The sequence below is a fragment of the Astatotilapia calliptera genome, chromosome 15 (assembly GCF_900246225.1).
Source record: "Astatotilapia calliptera chromosome 15, fAstCal1.2, whole genome shotgun sequence".
Classification (NCBI taxonomy): domain Eukaryota; kingdom Metazoa; phylum Chordata; class Actinopteri; order Cichliformes; family Cichlidae; genus Astatotilapia; species Astatotilapia calliptera.
The window spans coordinates 16515728-16532773 of record NC_039316.1 but is presented as its reverse complement, the minus strand read 5'-3'; the positions used below and the strand labels follow the sequence as shown (position 1 = coordinate 16532773).

Genomic DNA, 17046 nt, shown 5'->3' with positions numbered 1-17046 from the left:
AAATGCCTAATATTGTCTGACTACTAAAATAAGGTAAGATAACAAAATGGTAAGTTGTATGGGTGAGAGGTATGAAAGAGGTGTGGTAGAGATTGTGACCGGAAAAAGAAAAGGTACATAGGTGGGAGAGTGGAAATTGTGGACAAAGGATGTTGGAGTTGGAGCTCTCGGGCAGGATTAAAAGAGGACCACTGTACTCTATAGAATCTAAAATGGCTCAGTAATAATTAATATAGTATGGCATAACCAAATAGATAAGAGATAACCCCAAGGATATTAATTTTGGTATTAAGTTAAAAAGTATTGAAATGTAAGTTTTGCGCTAATTCTTTTTAATTTTTTTGAAAATTTAAAAACAGTTATCAAAAAGCAGTTGCTGTTTATTTTACAATAAATTGTAGATTTTTTAAAATGTATTTTATTTTTTTAAAACCGAACTCGTATTATTGTTGTATTTAGTTGTGTTTAAAATGAATCGGGGTCGTCTATGATTCCGTCTTGAAGACGCGTTTAATAAATTCCGTGTTTAAACTTGTTCCGTTCGGCTACGAACACGAAAGTTAACGGTCCAAACACATCACTCTGACGTCATGCCGACATAGAGACGTGGCACGCGGACGGTTAAACGCTCAGAGCAGTTTACGCAACGTCCTCTCGTTCATTCAGCAGAAGGGAGGAAGGAGGCAGGAAGTCACGGTACCCGAACTAATAACAGCCCATCTGGACCCGGAGACATGGCTTCAAATAACGGCTCGGTCGGAAAATGGGAGGTGGTGAAGAAAGGCAAGAAAAATAGCAACAACTCCGGCGGAGGAGGCAAGGTAGCGGCCGACAAGAAAGCCAGCGGAGAAAGGAAAGCCCTGGGCGAATCTAACCAGCCGTCCAGACGTAAGTGAACACGGCCCACTGCTAGCTGCTGAAGCTCAACTTCACGCAGCATTACTTCCTGGTATTAATTTTATCTCACACCGTCTGCAGTTTTACCAGCTCAGCTCTGAGTGGCTCTACCTTAAGTCCGTGTGTCGGCGTGAATTTTAAACTACTAGCTGAGCGGCCTTTGTGCTTCGTGCGGCTAGTTAGCTCGTTAGCAGTGTCAACAAAGTGAACGTCAGCACTGAGAGAGTCTGTCAGCATGTGTGAGACGCTTTTTGACCTTTGACCTCCCTTCAGCTGCTCTTTCGAACGAGCCTGAAGGTGTTTTTGTCATCTTGGAGCTGATCGGTATGACGTTAAGCAGCATTAGTTTGTTTTTACCTCGCCTACAGTGATGGCTGTCATTTCTCTGGGGGTAAATATTTAACAACGTGGCCATTTAAATCTTATGCTACACGTTTAGCCATGGTTTTACTTCAGCTTTATGCCTCATAAACAGTTATCACTGCTATTATCATCGTTTATATAAATAGATTAAACTCGTTACTCTATTTTGTTATTACTTCTGACTTTATTTTCTTACTTATTTAGAAGGACTCCTATTAGTAACAATACAACTTACTGTTCCTGTTTACCTATAATCCTCGAGGTGATCAGTGTCCGAGTTATATTTTTGTTTGAGCCTTCTGGTGTAAAGGGCAAGTTTTTTATAAATCAGAAGATGTAGGGTACTTTTATGAGTGATCTTTGAAAAATCAGAAACCTGGATGAGCTTTTCAATTCCAATTTCACCTTTAAGAAACCCGGCCACCCAGTCCTGCTTCTATCATCTAAACAATATTGCAAGGATACAACAATACTGACACTCCAGCTGTCACTTACGCTTTTCTTTCCTCTATTTAAATTGTTGTCATGCACTTTTAATATGTTTCAATCAGAAATAAGGGTCTGAGTACCCCTAAGTGCACTACATATGGTACACTGTTGTTTAGCTTGTGTCTTGGTGTTCTGTCCTTGGGATGAACCGGTCTTTGAAAGTGATGCTGGATCTGAAGTGCATTGGGATGCTATGCTTGGAGAAAATGCTTGTTCTTCTTTACTTTGAACTGCATACGTTGTTTCTACAGTAAATGATAACCACAGTGAAAACAAATAATATAAATAATATAAATAGCTAATTTTGATTTTTAAAAATGTTTTTCTGCTAATAACTTTTTATCGAGTAAAGTTTACTCAGGTTTTTACTTATGTCTTCTGATCAAACATGGAGTGAAGATTCTATTGACATTCCTCACATGAATAAAGTCACTGGAGTGTTGGATCTCAAACTTGTCCTCCTTTTAATACTATCAGTGGCAGCAGGAGAATTCTCATTGTTAACCAGAAATGTCAAAGTTGGAATTAGAGCAGGGCGATATGGCCAAAAATATTTATCACGATATATATTTGAAAATTTGCGATAACGATATAACTGACGATATAATTGATGCGAGACAAAATACAACTCCACAACATTACTAGCGCAAAAAGACAACCTTCCATTTATTTTCACTTAAACAAGAAGCTGGTTTTTATGTACATTAAAGCTTTATAAAAATGTAACAGTGCAAATGCAAATTCCTTGCTGAAAGTTTAACTAAAAGGCATTTCCAGTAGAAATGGGCTGACATATCCTGAGCATAACCATGTATAATATCCACTGAAGTTAAAACGAGGTGCTTTGCAACATTAAACTGCAGTGTGCAGTACGTATTTTTCGGACCATAAGGTGCACGGGATTATAAGGCACATTAAGAAAAAAAAAGCAGTCAGATAAATCAAACTTTATTCAACTCATTCTTCTTGCTTCCTCCACTTTTGTACCATTGATTCATTAATGTTGAATTCTCTGGCAGCTGCTCTATTCCCATGTTGTTGCAGTATATTAATGACTAACCTTGTATTGTGGATGGATTATCTCAGTTGTTCTCCTGACTGAAGTTTGGTCCGTTTACAGCATCCTGCCATGCGACTGAATTTGTCTCTAACTATCAGGAACCTTAACGTTAACTTTTATAAGTGGAAAAGTGTTAGTGTTCGTCCTCCAGCTTCACTGTTTATGTTATGCTAACATAGCTGTGTCGCTAGCGATCACGTAGCACATCATTATATACCAGCTAGCCCAACTTCAGTAACCCTACAAACGTCACTGCTGTTTAGTTTCCTGTCTTCATTTATGTTGGCAGTGATAGCAGAGCTGTACGTTTGAATTTTTTCAGAAATCTCTCAGTCAGAACATGCAATATCATGCTTAGGTAACTAGCGAAACTAGCGAGCTAACTTCCGCTAGCTTCCTGCTAACTTCTAACTCGTTAAATGTAATAAATTTTGTTTTCATGGATGCCTGGAAGTTAAACTTCATAGTTACACCTGGTAAAGCAGCAATGCTGATCGTTCTATTAAAGATGTAAGAATTTAGACAGTTTTTAACTCTGTGATGCTGCAGTGTTGTTTGACCTGAAAAAGACGGAGTTTAGGACCCAGATTACTCCCAGATTTAAGAGCATCTTAGTCCGACAAATACGACAATAACGACAGCCGCTTGCATGTTCTGCAAAAAAATGTGCTTTGTCGTGTATCTGACGGACAAACACCAAACCAGTTCCACATCACTGAAGTTGCACCATTTTTACAAACCAATTCTGGTTCATTTGTTTCACTCAACAATCGGCCATGTGCGTATGAAAACAAAGGCACTGCGCATGCGCGTTTTACTCCCATTCTATCGCGATATTTCATTTTCCTATCGTTGCCTAACATTATACCGGTATTACCGTGAACGGTATAATATGGCCCAGCCCTAGTTGGAATAAGGTGCTAAACTCAGTAGTTTGATTTACACCTTTAAAAATTGGAAAATGAAACCTAATTCGGTAACGTTGCTATATTAATACTGAATTACCAGCAGCTTCAATCTACCACATTGCTGAAACATTATGTCAACCTAATGATGTTTTGTTTTTACTGAGTATGAAGCCCATACTGAAGCTGGAGCTCCTAATCTACTTATTCCTTTTTTTCTGCCATGTTTTAAGAACCAGAATTAATTTGTGTTTTATCAAATCTTACGTACCAAACAAACCCTGCTGTTCCCTCTGTTTAGAGTCCCGCCCGGTGTCTCCTACTATGTCAAAGACTGACAAACACCATAGTTATCTTTATCTGTGTTAGAAATTACTCTTCACAAGGTCAACATATTATTTACTGACCTCTGATCAATTTCTACCCTTAAATTGACCAAAATACTTTCTGTTCACTAAATCTAACAATAGCAGCTTGAAGAGGCTTCACTGAGTCTTTTGATTTTTGGATGATCATCACAAAATGATTATATCTCACTTTGCTGGAGCTGTTTGTTTCTGCTTCATTTTTATCACTGAATCTTACTGTCCAAAGTCTGATCACTGTGGCTGATTCAGTGGGGAAGTGGTGTAAAGCTTTAGTCTAAAGCTTATAAGAAATAAACCTGATCTGTTTAGTAAATGAACTCTCCAACACTTTATGTGAATCATTTTATTAACACAAACAACATAATCACACATTCAGAAAGATATTTTGCCAAATCTCAGTTTGTTTCTTAAAGGCTTTCATCAGGACTTGATCATGAGGCTGTTACTTTTGGGTCTGTGGTTTTGACACATAAAACTGGAGGATTTTTTTTTTTTAAACTTTGGCCTGGAGGGATTACGTATGTGGTTGAGCAAGAAAAGTGTTGCAGCAAAATCAGGCATTATGTAAGTGTTCAACAGATAAGAGCGTGAAGCTTGGATCACAGAGAAGAGTGGTAAATGTCTCTGCCTTTGCTGTTTGCATTATTTAAAAAGCCCTTTACATCAGTGATGTTTATGATTGGGCGTACCTGGCCAGCGACTGCAGATGGGAATTAGCTAGTAGATAAATCTGGTACAAGACATCTTTTCTCTTATGAGGTCAGTGTTTTGGTCCCTGACAAATAAAGAACTGCTTGTATGATAACCATGCTCGGCTTTTTGTTCCCACATGTCTAAACATGTGAGAACCACAAAGCTTGAATTTAAGGAAGCTTAAAAACATCATCTCAGCTATTATTGGCTTTTAGTGGCCTGTGGATTAGGGCAGTAAAATTTGTTCTTTTTGGTATTTTGTCTTGATAGAAACTATAATCTGAAAGCTGTCACACGTTAATGATTTCTGCTAATATGCTTCTTGTAGTAAATTACACCAAAATGATCCCAAAAACTGTTGTTTCTTTGAGATGGTTTTAAATAGTTTCATAAAACTGAGATGAAAAATCTACTATCAAAATGACTAGGGAGTCTGACTGTAGACAGTAAAATGTGAGATCCTGTTAGTTGTTGTTTCACAGTGGAGCTTTTGAGCCCACTCATAATACTACAGCTTATAGCTGCCTACCCCGCACCAGCCTCGAATGTAAAGCATAGGGTGAATGACTGCTGGAAGTCATAGATGTTACATTTAGGCTTATGTTTGAAATACTAATTACATTGCAGTGTTTCCCACTAATAGAATTTACTCAAGCGACACACTCAAAGATTTGAGTCATGAAAATATATTCTTCGCTCTTATTTTGAAAGTTTAGCTAGCTCTGATCCATCACATGTTTTGCGATTTGCTGGCTTTGTTGTCAGTTCTCTCCTTGAAATCTTTCAGCTATCTGGAGTCCTTCGTCTCAGTCAGGCTAATTTTAACACCACCATCTTGGGCTTCAGCTGGAGACATTAGTCCTCTCTCTGCTGTGGAGAACCCACATAAGATCCAGAACTAGAACCTGCAGCAGGTGAAGAACTGGTCACTACGCTGAGCTGACAGAGTTTGGAGAGCGGAAAAAGGACTGCTGTCATCAGCAGCAGTCCAGTGTGAGGAAGTTACTAGAGAGCCAGCAGCACAGTCTTGTGACAGTTCATGAAATGGTCACAACATTTAATCTGTGGATTCATATTTTGGGCTCTCTCTCGTACTGACTTGTATTCATGTACACAAAAAATGAAAAGAATATTCCCAGTTTCAAAGAGGGGAAAAAGGTGACATTTAGGCTACGTTCACACTGCAGGCGAAAGCGCATCAAATCCGATTATTTTTTTAAATTTTTTTTTTTTAACCCTATGCGACCCATATCCGATCATGGTATGACAGTGTGAACGGCACAAATCCAATATTTTCAAATTCGATCTGGGTCACTTTCGTATGTGGTACTGAATCCGATACATATCCGATGTTTTAGAAAGCGACTGCTGTTTGAATGGTCATGTCGCATTAAATCCGTCTTTTACGTCACTGACACAAGACAGACGCCAATTATCAGCGCCAGAGAAGCGCCCGAGAAGACATCGCGAATACTTCCTGGCCATCCAGTGTAGATGTCAGTGAACCTGTGGGGAAGACAACGTTGGAGAGCGTTTGCTGTCACATTTTTCTTTGTAGTGTGAACAAGCAGACAAAAAAAAATCGGAATTGAGCATTAACACCTGCACCTTAGAGAGAGCGGGGGTTGAATAATTTTACTGCTCACACCAGAGACCAGTTCGAGTCCCACATGGGAAACATTTTTACACTTCAGTTGGATTATATTAATTGTGTTATTTAATTATTTTCAGAGCTCAATGTTCGTCCAACTCCCTAATCTCAGAAACATACAGATAAAAATTGAAGATACGGCATGATTCATTCAGAAAAATAAATGTTTAGTATGTTAAACCTTCTGTAATCCAACCTTCAAGTTAAATTTTATTAGCTTTTTGCTTCTTATTGCTCTAAAACTTTAGAATGCCTTCCCTCTTTGCTGAGCGAAGTCAGTCACCCATGCTTGTAAAGCTTGTACACAAGAATTTCACTCGCATGTTCTGTACCAGTGTACCTGCACATGTGATGTAACAATAAAAGTGACTTGATTTGATTTTGATCAGGACACTTCTGTCTTTGTTTTGAACTGTTTGTCATTTACAAGGACTGCTGGTATTTCCCTAAGTCTGCAGTCATGTGCTTCTTTTTTTTAAAACGGATGTTAATTGGTTGGTTTTAAGGAAACCAACCACTTCGCTTAAAGTTCCCTGTTCACTTAGACTTTAAGTGATTATCCACTGCAGACAATAGTGCACAAGGTCCCAGATAAGGTTGCAAGGATTTCTGAGTCATATGATGCCATGAGAAAAGACATTTCAAGCTCCACATTTTGTTAAAACCTTGATAATTAACCAGGGAGTCTACTGTTTCAGCAGAATCATTCCATGAAACATCAGTTTCATCAACCTCCCCCACCCACCATCACCCTCTCAGAATCAGCTGATTTATTTATTGGGTGCAAAAACATTGGTATATTTGTTGAAGCCTTGCATAATTTCACCTCTATATTAATGTATTTTCAGAGTTATAGGTCTGTGGTGGGCTGAAATTCAGTGTTTATTTTTTTAAAATTTAGTTTTATTTATTTTCCAGTATTTTTAGGCCTCATACAAATTTGTTTTTGTTTTTCATTTCCCAGCTGAAAAAATACAGATGAAACTGCCATGCAGGCCACAAGAAAACAGCTGAGCACTAGATACCAAAGATTACAAGACTGTAAATATAGACAGGTCTTTCCATGCCTTGATCCTAAAGCTTTGATAGTGGTAACTTTCCTCCCTGACTTGAAAAATGCTATAACAATCTTTACAGTTTCAGTGATCAACACACACAAGCACACATTCATGCAGCATTTGATTGCATACTATGCAGCTCTTCTACTATCACACACACTCACATGCCTGTTAAACCTCTTCATATGTTTCTCTCGTTATATTTTGAGCTTCTCTGTAAAACATGGCACACTCATGTTTGAGACTAAAAATAGAGACATGCTGACTCTAAATCCACATGTGTGACTAAAGCTTGATTTGGTTCAGTCCAACTTCTATTTTTCTCATGAAAAAGCACAGCCGCTCAGTTATGATCACAGATAGAGTTTAAAAAGGAGCTCCATTCTGAAACGGAGTACAGGAAAGAGATAGCACTGTGACTGACACGATGGCCTGAGTTGAAGTGAAGGAAAACATTTTTCTAGAGCCAACAGAAGCAGCCCATATTACTGTGATCACTATAAATGCTTCATAGGTCAAAAGCCAATTTGAGTCGTTCGTCAAATCACCTCATTAACCACCTTAAATTTAAAGAAAAGTGATCTTAGTTCCTGCCATCCACCCCTGGTGTGTTTTGCACACAAAATGACAAAATGATTGATCACCAACAGAGTAAAAACTGGTAAGCAGTTAAATTGCTCTCTGATTTCCCCACAGTGTGTAAAGGTGTCAGATTTATTCCAAGCTGCAGGTATTTGATGGGAAATGAATAAAAGCAGAACAGGGTCAATTTCAATGTATTGCCACTTTCAGCCAGTGAGAGAGCTTTGACATCTTATAAATACAATTACTTGTTATTGCCTTTATAAAACATTGCAAATAAGTATTGATTTAATATCAAAGTACAGGCTCTAAAAAAAATAAATAAGGCGTTCTTAACTTTGTATAGGTCCTCAAAACTGTTTACCAGAAACACACAAGGGGGAGAGCTGGAATGCTGTTGGTGCTTAACTCCAGTCCTTTGTGAATTGTATTGAGTGTGCCACAAATATTCCTTTGGGTAACAGCCCATTACACAAGGCGTGGAGGGAGGGCAGAAGGGGGTAAGCAAGACGCTGAGGAGAGTAACTTGATTTTTAGGACTCAGGATAGAGGAGTCACTGCATTTCACTGCAGCTGCTTTGTTTTGTCCTTCAGCGCCCGTGAAGATGTCAGAGAGTCTGTATGACAGCTTGGAGAAGGTGGGAAAGAAGCAGAACAAGGAGCAGGTTCCTCCACCATCCGAGCCTCAAAACAAGAAGCCCTCATCAAGTAAACCACCCAAGAAGTCGTATTCGAGCAATACAGCCTCTCCCACAACTTACAAAACCCTTGAGGAGGCGTTCAAAGCGGTCAGTAAGAGACATTTTCTTAAGTTGACTGATATTAAACTCAATGGAAATTTAGTGAAAGAAATGACCCGAAATGATCTCTAAACAAAGCAGCATTGTTACATCTTCAAAGCCAACTGTCACATGCTGAAACCGATCTAGCCTTTGCTTGGAGGGTGTGTTCTTTTTGAGACTCCAGTGCTGATATTTTTCTCTTGTCCTGTCTTCAGCTGGATGTTGCAGACCTGAAGCAGCAGTTGGCTCGCAGTCAGACCCTGTTTCCAGAAAACCCTTCGGTTTGGATCAAAGATCTGGCTGGATACCTCAACCTCCATTTAACTGCCCAGGACACGGAGCCCACACTCAGCAGCCACCCTTATGGTCAGGCAGACTCTTATTTTGATATGCCCATTTATTTATCGTGCGGTTAAAGCATTTCAATACTTAAGTCTTCCTGTTTGTCTTTTCTGTCCCAGACTACCCATACTGCCTTACAGGAAAAGAGCTGAGGGGCGTGATCAAAGGCCTCATCGGACGTTGCAGCAGCGCTCTGCCAGATTTCTTCGACCACTGTGTTTACACTATGCTCAGGGAGTTGGACAGGCAGTCAGGTAAACCCAGGAGAACCTCTTACATCCTTTTATTGATGCGACTTTACTCAGTAGAACATTAACAGACAGGGAAAAATGCGCCAAGATACCAAAGCTGCAGAAATCTCAATAATAAACTTAAATGTTCTGTAAGTTGAAATAATATTCTGATTGAATATAAAACATATAAAACATTACATATGAACCAAATAAATACATGCAAATAAACAAGGGGGTAAATAGGTGGGGGGGATGTTTATGCCCAGGTTAGTGGTTGTCTTTGACCATAAAAACCATATCACCTCAATGGCAGCACAGATAGAAGTGAAGAGAAGGCCAGGTGGTGGACATACTTGACAAAGCCCACAAGGTAGCGACAGGCCTGAAGCCAACATCTGAAAGCAGATGAGATGAGAGACCCTGAAAGAAAGGCAGCTGCAGGCAATCATTATGTTCCTTCCTTGTATTCACTTTCAAAAAGCTTTTGTTGTGTCTAGATTCATCTATTGATCTAGATTGATCTTTGCACGAGCTAAACTAAACAAGCTTTTAGCGAGGAGCAAAAGTGCACTGCTGTGAAAGAAAGTGATGTGTCTTGTGGTGTGACTGTCTTGGCAGTGAGGGGACAAAAAACAGCAAAGATCACTGTTATGGTTCAACGCTAGGGTGGGGTCAAAACCCATCATGACTCAAACCTCAAATTACCAGTGTTTACCTTTTACCAAACTTTAACCAAGAGCAGTCAGCAAGGTCACCAGGATGCCTCATGAAATAAAGATTTTACCCAAGCATTGTTTCAGTTTTTAGTTAAAATTCATAAAGCAGAAAAAGAAGCCGAAAGTACCAATACCTAAAGCTTATTGTTTTTATTTCCAGGAGAACCTCTACATGGCTACAGAGTTTGCATTCAGGCAGTCCTGCAGGACAAACCCAAAATAGCCACCCAAAATCTGCCAGAGGTGAGTGTGTGACTGTCACTCCGGCAAATAATCAGCAGCTTTGCTACTCTTGTCCTGCTCTGCATGTTATTACACTAAAAGCTCAAGCTATATTTTTCCTAACTTTTCTGGACATGTGTAATATTATCAAATTATGTATTATATTTTCAAACTGGTAGTTTCAGAGGGGGTATTGCTGGATTTGTCTGTTTGAATAATTTTGCATTATTATATTGTAAAACTCTCCCTTCTTCTTGTTCCTTTTCTGCAGTATTTGGAAATGTTGCGGTCAGTTCAGAATCGTCCAGTAAAGTGTTTGACCATCATGTGGGCTCTGGGCCAAGCAGGATTTTATGATCTCAGCCAGGGTCTAAGAGGTAATAAACACTTTTACACAGAGGCACACAATAATTTCAATATTTTACATTACCGCATATCCATAAAGCCCAAAACTGCTCTGAACAAGTAGGCATTTGCCCAGTATTAGTCCAGATCTGTCTGTTTTCCCCTTTCTCCCACTTTCCCAACAATGTGTGAAGACAGACATTCTGGGTTGGGGTTCACTGAAGCAACAGAGCACATTAGAGCAGTAATATTCCCCCCTGATAGCTGCTGGTGCTCCAAGTGTTATTAGTTAGTGTGACTATATTAAATGTTTACAGTGCAAAATTGCAATGAAAGTTAGGGGGAAATGGTGTCTAAAATTACTGATTTAGTACAAAATCATACCCAAAGTGTGATTAAATATATTTATTTTCACTTTAACAGAAGAAAAGCTTCCTAAACTAAAGAAAATGTTATTTGTTTCAGTGTGGCTGGGCATCATGCTCCCTGTGCTGGGAGTGAAGTCTCTGTCCTCATATGCCATCGCCTATCTGGAGAGACTTCTCTCGTAAGTCTGACTCAGAAATCCATGAAATTTCTCAAATTTCTTCATCTTCCAGACACTTCCTTTCCATTCATTTGTAGTACTTGAACTATTAAGATCATTAACAGTGATACCTTTAATTTGAATGTCATGGATATTTCAACATACTTTAATTCTTTTCCCAGACTTCATTCAAACCTGACAAAAGGATTTGGTATTATGGGTCCGAAAGAGTTCTTTCCTTTGCTCGATTTTGCTTTCATGCCAAAGAACGCCCTGTCACCAAGGTAAATGTAAACCAGTGCAAACACAGACCAACAGCAAGACATATCAGACTGTTCATAATCTCTGTTTAGAAATAAAAGCATTGCAAAAATGTTATCTGCGTTCTGAGTCCTAATATATTTTTTTCTGTTTTTATTACAGTCTGCAGGAGCAGCTGAGGCGTTTGTATCCTCGACTGAAGGTCCTCGCATTTGGTGCCAAGCCAGAGAACACGTTGCACACGTACCTGCCATCATTTCTGTCCAGAGCCACGCCACACTGTCCTGACGACATGAAGAGGGAGGTGAGACCCACAATTCTGTATACATTACTGCTGCTACTGTACTGTTACAGCAGCCATCACAACACGATCTTTGACAAAAGTGATTAAATAAAGCAGAACTGCTCAATAAAATTGTGTTCTCACTAAACGATGTCAAAGAATACATTATGAGTAAAATGATAAAAATTAACCGCATTGTCTTCTGCTTCTTGCAGCTGCTCAGCAGTATGACTGAGTGTCTGTGTGTTGATGTTCAGAGTTTAGGAGTGTGGAGGCAGCTCTACACCAAACACCTACCCCAGTCCAGGTAACCTGTGGACCATTTATTTTTTTGTCTTTTTATTTATGATCACATCTCCACATAAGGTAAACTGTACAAATGAAGATGATTTCAAACTGATTTCAGACTCACTGCTTTCTTTCCTCAGTTTGCTTTTGAACCACTTATTAAAGTCCTGGAACATCCTTCCACCAAAGGTACAAGTGCTGTCACAATGTCTGTTGGCTCACAAACCAAACGCACCTCCCAGGGATACTGTTATTTAAACATCAAAGCCTGTGTAATCTGATTAATAATGCAGTTTTAATGTAACTTGTATTTTTATTGTCTTTTAATCCCATCACTGTGTTTTACTTGGACTTTTTTTGTTTTTAGCTTCGGAAGAACCTCGAGGAAACGATCCAGTCTTTTAGAGTGACCAACGAAGAAATGAGAGACACCATTGAATCTCATGACCTTCAGGAGTGCAACAGCCTGTGCCAGGTGAGCAACTCGGCCTGTTCATGTTTGTTTAAAAGGAAACTCGCGATTTCAAAAAAGTCTGGGTTAGACACGAAGATAGTGTAAATATTAAATCATGAAGCACCTCTACAATATGAAAGTGAGCAATATTTATAAAGTGCTGACAGAAGGCATAAAAAGCCTAAAAAATTAAGATATAAATTTAGGAACTAAAACTAAAGGAATGAAGAGAAGAATATTAAATTGAAAGCTTAAAGAGATCAGTAGTGTTGTGCTATTGGAACGACTGTTTTGGGACTTACTGGGTAGTTTCCAAGCATCAAGGGCAGAGTTACTGAACTGGAGAACCTGGTGAGTTGCAGATGGGAGTACTGGAGAGATGAATGCATGAATGAGCATGTGCAACTCCTCTTTAAAAACTTCTTCTGACATTATCCCTGCTTCTTGGGCAACAACTAGAGATGTATGGAATCATAAAGCTAACAGTTGGATTATGAACCTTATTTGACATGTGCTTTGTGTTTCTCCAGAATCTGCAGGTAAAGATGCGTGGTCACGGGTTCCCCTGGTCCAAGCTGCTCCTGGTTCTGCTCGTGTTCATTGCCGGCTTCATCGCCCACGACGTCAGATCAAACGGCTCTGTCGCAGGTCTGTCAGAGTGCCGTTTACTCACCATATTCGCCTATCTTTGTATCTGTGGCCTACTCATTGTGTTTATATTACGTTTCAGATTCCATCACAGCCAGGTATCTGCACTCCTCAGGGATCACAGCTGTATCTCAGCAGGCCTGGAGCAAAATAACAGTCTACTCAAAGCAGGGCTTCAGGTACGATCATTTCTAGTCAACAGAGCCGACACTTAAAAATGATCCCTAAAATCTAAAACAAGCTTCTGACTCACTTCCTGATAACGCTCAGGCACACAGTGTTTTATTCCCTGTGGTTTGTTGGCTTTTATTTAGAATTCTATATTAATATAGATTTATTAGATTAACCTGCTGTTCTGCCATAAAATTATTTGCTTTTAAAAAGAAAATTTAAAAAAATGTATGACTTTTTCTTTTCTTCCATTTTTCCTCTAATGAAGATTGCAGTTATGATCATTATTGTCTGTATTGTGTGTTTTGTATTTTCTGTAGCTGGTTGGAGACAAACACTCCTTATTATTACTCTGAGTGTGTCCGGGTTTTGGGTCCAGTAATGGAACAAGGTTTGGAAAAGGCAAAGTCAGCAGCTGTCTTCATCTCTGAAAACACCTCACGGTTTATTGTCTGGGTTAAAGAAACCACACCTCTTGTCATAGAATGGGTAAGGCCATGGCTACAGCTCCACCTGACCTTAAACATTTAAATGTTGAAGTACAATTGTTCTTTTTTGGGGGGGGGGGCTGAAGCACAGCTTTCTGGGTGTATGTTAAACAGTCCAGCTGGATTATCATTTCATCCTTTTGTGGATTTATTTGTGTTTATACTGTGTCACTTTTCCCCCTTAATTAAAATTTTGAGCATTACATAAGAAACTACCAGATAACTACCAGTCTGACTCTGATTGTGTTGCATGTCTTTGTCCAGGTGAACACCAACACCCCAGAGAGTGTGTTCCAGGCTCTGGCATATTTGAAGGAGCTCCTCATCTTCCTACATCAAAACTACATCCTGCCAGCGCTGGCGTACACATCTAACCTGCTACAGAGAGCATGGGCCAACTTAGAGGACTCTTGCAAGTCAGTACTAACAGCAGCTCTTTAACAGTTAATCTTTATTACTACATGCCCGAGTGTGGGGCAGTTAAACCGGCTGAGACTGGTTTCACAAAGATGTATTTGGTCTGTGGGGTTAAACAAGAAGAACAGCACAGCTTGTATTAGAATAATCTGACTAAAACGAAGACACCTTACCTCTGGGCTGACTAACTATAAGAATCTGTGGCACTGCTGCAACAATGATTTAACTATGAAGCCCTCGTTATGGTGCTTGTTGGGATGAAACGTGATTCACCTTTACTTATTGCTGTGTTTTATTGAAGCCATTGAGAAATGCGTGCAGGTTACCAGTTGCACTGACAGATGTAGTGACATGCCAGTTTATCCTGCTGGAGTTTGGACCTCGTTCCTATTTGTTCTTTAAAAGGAGTCGCTCACCAGAAGTTTGGCAGATCTTTGTAGGCTTTGTCTGTGTACGTTTCTCCTATTTGCACAGTACCGTCACAGCACCACACACATTTCACTTCTCAGCAGTGTGTTCTTCTTCTGTTTACTGGAGCCAGGTAGTTGCACCCAGCTGATAAACAATTGGACTATTTTCTCCATTCATTCATCCTCTGACAACTGTCCAGGTCTCGGTTGTGAGGGCAGCAGTCTAAAGCAGAGATGCATCAGCGGCCTTTTCCTTGGCTGTTGATAACCTCTGAGGTGATTGACAGATGAACTCTGTAATGATCTGTCAATCAGTTATGAGTAGTGTAGTAGACAAATGTGTTTGTTTGTATTGTTTAAAAGGAACTAAAAGCATCATTAAAGCTGCAGTGAGTGATTTTTTTTTTTTTTTTTTTTTTACTTTCTCTGTTGCAGTGGGGAGGTGTCTGTATCATGTCTGCAGGGCCACGCCTTGTCCTTTACCAACTCGACGTGGCAGCTTCTCCAACACACGACCTCGGCAATCAAGACATGGGCCCAGGATTTGCTCACTCGAGCGGGATAACGCAATACACACACAATATGCACACAGGAAGCTAAACACACCAACACACACACTCTGGCCCAGCGTGAGTCTGTCATGTCCTTTGTGACACAAGTGGATGCCGCAGGGTCAGAGGGAAACGAGCTCACTCAAAAAAAGACCCTTTTTGTCTCTTGTTTTGGTTAAATTTTAAAATCAGTTTGGTGTTGTTTAGATGTTTGTTTTTTTTCTATCAGCCTTTTTGTCACTGCTGGATACGGAGGTTGTACCCTTCTTTCTCTCTCCCTGAGTTTTATACTGCAAATTTCAGCCACTGCTTGAGCCTCTGGGTTAGGCAGGTTCTGTAATTTATAGAAAATATAGGTTTGTAGATGATTTATAAAAGTTTTTATTTAAATATAATTAAAAAAAAGTGTTGTGAAAGTTGGTAAAGGCAGGGAACATGTCAGAAACGTCTCCAAGCCACTGAAAACCTCATCAGAGGGTCAAGTCATCTTTAACACCTGGTCCTGTGTGTGCAAACCCCTTGTCAAACCTAACTAGGGAGTTGTGTCTCTGGGCGGATTTGCTCGTCCAGAGCACGGTCGTAAACACAGTCTTTTCACATCAGTCCAGAAGAAAAAATCTGTGTGTCTTGTCTCTGCTGTTTTGTTTCTGTCCCGTTTTCTAATGCTTCACCTACCAGCAGAAGCTTCTCGCCCGAGCTGCGAGAAGCACCGACATCATGTACCTGAAGGTCAATGCGTTTCTGTGTTTGTGTCTGCGTGGATCAGTGATGCCAGCATTGTCATCCTGTATGCTGTAATCTGAGAAATGACATTTTACTTAACTAACCCCCCAGCCTGTAAACAAGATGATATGGAAGAGACCAATGTCTTACTTTGTAATGTAAATGATTTGTAATAAAGACTCCAACCCCACTGCAGTGTTTTTATCAGCTGATTTACCCGAGTGTGCCACAAGCTACACAGCAAATAATAGAAACCACCTTGTTAACAGTTGTCTTGTCATGACTTTGGGGTTTTGCCCTCAAACTTCAATTTTGCTTGTGTATGTTCTTATTAAAATATAATTATTAGATATGTGTATTCAGGGTCATCGTAAGAAGAAACAAATTTGTCTCACCACGTATTAATATAGATCAAGATGAGAAGAGTACACTGGGAATGTATTTTTAGTCAAGTGTCGCTGACTCAGCAGTCCTCTTAATCAATAATTACCTAATTGTGAAAATGATCTCTAAAGCATATTTAGAGCATCAGATATTCTAGATTTAGTCCAACTCACTGGTTCTACCTTCAAGTGTTACAATTATCTGTTTTGGATCATAATTGACAAAACAAATAATTTGTAAACAAATAATTTGTAGTCATCGCAGCTTCTAGAAAATTTGACGTTTCGCTTTGAAGATATATGGATTATAATAATATATGCCAATAGTTGAAATCCTAAATATGACACATAACTAATTCTATCATGAAGCTGCATGCTTTAAAAAATCCCACTCAAACTGTGATGTTTGAATCACTGCCTCTGTCCATTATTATCCATTCCTGGCTCAGCAAACAGGTAAAATTCAAAGGCTTATTTTCTATTTTGTGAACAGGAAGCTGAACATCAGGTACTCTACTGCTCAGCTTTGAATAAAAACATTCAGCTCATTTCCATTTGCCTGTGAAAAGTTCATTATCTCATCCTCTATGCTATCATCACTGATAACTGCCAGGTCCAATTAAACCATCAGCATGCTGCAGTTTTCTGTCTGGCTGCCATCTCTGTGGAACAGACGGTCAAGTACATCCTGCAGCGTCGCTTAGTGTTTGGCACAAACCTCCCAAATCCCTCAGCAG

At 39.5% G+C, this 17046-nt stretch overlaps 1 protein-coding gene across 2 annotated transcripts; it reads left to right on the top strand.

The window, feature by feature from the left end:
* The first annotated feature begins 591 nt into the window (after positions 1-591).
* On the top strand, positions 592-16116 carry tmem214 (transmembrane protein 214). Of its 2 annotated transcripts, none has more exons than XM_026194222.1 (17): positions 592-888; positions 8661-8854; positions 9064-9214; positions 9310-9444; positions 10300-10382; positions 10633-10738; positions 11172-11253; positions 11415-11516; positions 11656-11797; positions 11992-12083; positions 12205-12253; positions 12432-12539; positions 13049-13166; positions 13249-13345; positions 13658-13826; positions 14090-14241; positions 15088-16116. In XM_026194222.1, the coding sequence occupies exons 1-17, from the start codon at positions 735-737 to the stop codon at positions 15215-15217; spliced, it is 2064 nt and encodes a 687-aa protein (XP_026050007.1). In that variant the 5' UTR covers positions 592-734; the 3' UTR covers positions 15218-16116. The 2 variants fall into 2 exon arrangements, with proteins under 2 accessions (XP_026050007.1, XP_026050008.1); XM_026194223.1 differs by lacking the exon at positions 592-888 and adding an exon at positions 4675-4841.
* The last annotated feature ends 930 nt before the right edge of the window (positions 16117-17046 follow it).